A 4,939-nucleotide genomic window follows, 5' to 3' on the forward strand; every position below is an offset into this window, starting at 1 on the left:
ACAACACCTCCTCTTTGTGCATACCAAATTTCATTAAAATCGGATTAACCGTTTAGAAGTTACCGAATTATTTCCCTCTTTTTTTTTTCCTATACCACTGTGAGACGTGTGTCAATAACAATAAAACAAATTAAAACAAAAAAATGAAGTATTTTGCCACAGGTATTCCCTCAATCGAACAAGCAACAATAGGTGGCAAAGTAAATAATCAAATATCAAGTGAAGTGATGATGAGATGGTGAGATGAACATTGTAAAAAAAACAACAACAAAAGAAAATTAATGTTCGTATAATTTTGGACCCTTTAATAGAGTGTGAAAACGGTCTTTTTTATAATAATAAATTTCGATGACATTTTTTTTAAATATTTTATTGATAATGAAATTAATCTTGTGAGTTTTATTTGTAAAAATAAATTTTATATATCAAAATAATTTATTTATTCTTGAGTATTTAATATATTTTTGTGTTTTGTTGCTCCACCTCTCTTGATGTGGTATATTAATCGCATTTATCACAAAATACAAAAAATACAAATAAAGTCAACACAAGTGTTTTCCATTAATTGAAATTTTAGTATTTAAGATATGTTTGTATGTATGGGGAATTTTAACGAAAAAAACAATTGTGTCCAAAGTTAAAGGTGATAGAGGGCCATAATATAGATTTGTACATTTGAAAAGTAATTATAAATTATCTTTTTTACATATTGTAATAATTAATTTATAATCCATGATCCATATAGAGTAATCAATTTTATAATACACATTTTAAAATTAGGAGGAGAATATTTGTCCACAGTTTATCACTCTAATACTTATTTTAGAATTTCTCAAAAGTTATTAGCTTTTCATATTTATTTATCTTGTAGGTTTTTCTATAATTTTTAAGTTTAATATTATTTTCACTTTATTTTTTCAATAACTATTAGAATATTTACAACTGAAGTTATTGTATTTCTAGTTTAAATAGTTTTTCGAATTTGACATAAACTTCAAGTAAATAACAATTTAACGACTTGTATAAGTATCATATTTTCTTAGTGTATACGTAAATAAATGTAAATATTTATAATAAAATAAATATAGGTCTTTAGGCATTATGCATTGGTCAATGTTATTTTGAATGGGCAAGGTTATTGTTACATTATAAAATAAATTGTTAAGTATTCATATTTCAAAAGCTAAACAATTATGTTAAAAACACTTTGGTCATTCATGAACAATAACTATATATAAGTTTTATTTTCGTTGTCAGAACAATAACTATTATAGAACTTTAAATACATATATACGACAGACTGCGCCGCCTTCTGCTCTACAAACATTAAATTAAAAATACATAATTATTTGATTTATTTATTAACAACCATTATGTATCAATGGACTATAAAAAAACTTCTTAAAATGTATTAAATTTTGTTATATTTTTTACGTGCAAATTATAACTTTTTATTTTGTCATTTAAATTAGAAGTCAGTTACTTATCTAGTTTTCTTCTTCCTATTTCCGTTTATTACCAACAGATTAATTTAATTGTGTTACCCTGTGTTTCTTAACACTATTGCTCTCTGTCTCTCCTATAGTTTTTCTTTTACGATAAGAATAGATCCATCCCTTTCTATTCAGCAAATATACAGAAGCTAGAATAAAATAACAGGGTTGTAAATGAATGTACATTTGTTAAGTTAAATAGACGTTAAGTTTAAAATATATACAAATTATATTTTTCTGTATTCTTTAATATTTTATTTGTACCGTTTTTTTTATTAATTTGTATTATATTTTCTCAATTTATTTGTCAATCCCCATCAATCAAAATGTAAACACCCTTTCAAAATCATCGAATTAAGATCGCCGGATTCTTTTAAAAATTTCTACAAAAGGTAGACATAATTGCACTTAAAAATAATATATAATTTCGTTTCCACGATAATTGGATCTCTGCTCGGGAACAACCCGATTCTTCGGCCAATGAAGAACATCCAGTCACTGCCAAAATGTTACAACAACAACATTAAAAAACGTTTAATTAAAAGAAATCCATAAATCCATATATGAATATTTAAAGATGAATGGATTTAGTTTAGAAACAAGTATGAATTTATAGTCGGACATTGACGACCGTATGATACCCTACACCAGTCAGTTTGTTAAAAGTTTGTTTTTATATAAAGCATTTAATTTGTTTTATTGTGAAATTTTTTACTTATTGTTGACAAAAAAGAGATTTTCTACAAGAGGGCTCATAGGGGAGAAGGGGTAAATATGGGCCTATCCTTATAAATTTTGGTAAATGAATTTATGTCTACTTAAAATTCATTTATGTAGATTTTGATCGTTTTATTAGTAATTATAAGTTTATTTTGACCTTCAAGTCGTTTTCTGAAGGGGAGTTTGTATGGGGGCTAGGGTCAATGGACCGATTTCAACCATTTTCTATAGCGTTCGCCCCTGAACCAAAAGAAGAGTATGTGCCAAATTTCATCAAATTATCTTGAAAATTGCGACCTGCAGCGTGCGCACAAGGTTTACATGGACACACAGACATACGGACGGACAGACGGACGAACGGACGGACATAGCTAAATCGACTCAGAAAGTGTTACAAACTTCAGCACATATTACCCTCCCCACTATAGTGGTGTTGGATATAAAAAAGATTATTAAAAATGTTAATATTTTATTTTTTCTAAAATTTTAAAAATTCAATAATTAAGTTTTATACTATAACAAGTCGATACATATATTTTTGGTTATAGTTCACTCTACAAAAAATTATTAATAACAAAATTATTACAAAAAAATATACTCTTATAAAATTTTTATAAAATATTTGTACTAAAAACAAAAAACTACTTAGTTATCCAACTGTGGGTGCAAAAAAAGCTTAACATACAACAAAACTGTAAGTTCTATTTCTGTGGCTGACGTAAATTTTAATTTTAAACTATACAAGTAAATTGTACAATAATTCCATCTGAAGTGAATTAAAGTTTGAATAAAGTAGGCTTTTATTGAACATAATTGACATTTTGACATAAATTTTAGAAATTTTCTAAAAATTAAGTTTTTTTTTAATAAAATGAAAAAAACATAGGACCATAGAAAAGAAAAGAATAAAACGAAAATACTACAAAAAATTACAGAAAAAAAGATTAAACCGTTGTTCATGTATTTCTATTCAGCCATATTTATTATATAGGTTAGAAAGAGACAACAGTAGAGATTTTATGATAAAAGCCGGCTGGCGGTAAGAAAAGAACAAAACGGTAGACAAACGACCAACAAACGAAATACCAAAGTAGTGCTTGTGCCGCCGATCAGAGGAGAGCTCCAACAAACGGAAAAAAACGTGGTTTTGCCGCAAAAAATAACAGAAGAAAAACTGGAAAACAGTGCAGAGAAAAAATTGTCAAAAAAATAGAAGCGGGTTTTTTGTCTAAAGTTTAAGCCAACAACAAAGAAACCGTTAAAAGAAGTTTGAAAGAATAGCAAAAACACTCATTAAAAAAACACAGAATTTCTTTTTATACGGATTAAAACAGAAAAAAAGAAAATGGAAACTGAAAACTCCAATCAAACTCCTGCCGCTGCTACTGAGGAGGCTGCAGCCACTAAGAATGGCGGCAACGCAACTCAAGAAGTCTCATCCACAAGTAAGTCGCAGTCATAAATAAATTAAAGAAAAACTCAAAACACGTAAAAATTTACAAGAAAAAGAAACAATTTAATTTACACAATTTCTTTTTTGATTTTTATTCTTGTTTTATTTTTCGTATATTTTTTTTGGGTGGAGTAGTTTTTTTCTTTTTCTGTTTTGGACTAGAACAAATTTGTTGTTTCTGGTTAAGAGTAGTATTTTAGCACAAAAAAAAAACTAAGAAAAACAGCCAACCACAAAAAAGAAACAATACGGACAAGAGGCACATAGTAAGAAAGAAAAATATAATAGTATTTAAAATAATTAGTGGAGGAGGATTTTGTGTGTGTGTTTTTTTTATTTATGACGCATTAAACAAATTTTAGAAGTTCGATTTCTTTGCCATACAATTGCCACCCAACTGTCTATCATTCAACCACCAAAAGCAAAATATTACTTGTTTCTTAGTTTTTGTTTGTTTGTGTTTTTCCTGTCTTTGAATTTATTTTCACCCTTTAATTTTTAGGTTGTGTTTGTCAGTCAAAAAGCTGAAAAGTCCATTTTTATGGATTTTTTGTTTTAGATTATTTGGATTAAGGGCAAAAGAGGCGTTTCGGTAATTTTGCATTTTCTTTTAGTGTTTTGCAATGTTTGTTAAAAAATGTTTTGCAATTTACTTTTGCCCTGTACTTATGTATGTATTATTTTTTTTGCTTAACACTGTTTTTGTTTTTATTCGTGGTGGTTTATTGTTGTTATTGTTTTTCTTTGGTTTAACATTTCTATGAGGATTCTTAACAGTGCTGTTAACTTATGTTTTTTTAATAATATGATTTTTCTTAATAATTTAATTTATAACTGTAAAACTGCCACATTATTGAACTTAATGCATAACGTGGGAAGTACTGATTACATAAAGTAATTCATTACATGATCAATTACAATTACTTGTAATATGTAATTGAGTTAGAATCAATAATAATTACTTTTAATTGTAATTGAGCGATAAACTATTACAATTATTTTGAAACTTTGCAAATTACTATTACTAGTATGAAATTTTAATTGAAGACAAGTATATAGCCTAGTCGAGTCTAAAGTCTAGTCTTTAGTCTAGTATATAGTCTAGTATATAGTCTAGTATATAGTCTAGTCTATAGTATATTCTATAGTCTAGCCTATTTTCTAGTCCATGGTGTAGTCTAGTCTATAGTCTAGTCTATAGTCTAGTCTATAGTCTAGTCTATAGTCTAGTCTATAGTCTAGTCTATAGTCTAGTCTATAGTCTAGTCTATAG

General features: G+C 27.3%; 1 protein-coding gene across 1 annotated transcript in view; it reads left to right on the forward strand.

The window, feature by feature from the left end:
* The first annotated feature begins 3,194 nt into the window (after positions 1-3,194).
* Positions 3,195-4,939, forward strand: part of LOC111679133 (methenyltetrahydrofolate synthase domain-containing protein) — a 15,307-nt gene continuing 13,562 nt past the window's right edge. The window contains exon 1 of the mRNA XM_023440639.2: positions 3,195-3,658. Within this exon, the coding sequence (XP_023296407.2) occupies positions 3,559-3,658 (100 nt within the window). The 5' untranslated portion in view covers positions 3,195-3,558. The remainder of the gene's footprint in view (positions 3,659-4,939) is intronic.

The sequence above is a fragment of the Lucilia cuprina genome, chromosome 4 (genome assembly GCF_022045245.1).
Source record: "Lucilia cuprina isolate Lc7/37 chromosome 4, ASM2204524v1, whole genome shotgun sequence".
In the NCBI taxonomy this organism is placed as follows: Eukaryota; Metazoa; Arthropoda; class Insecta; order Diptera; family Calliphoridae; genus Lucilia; species Lucilia cuprina.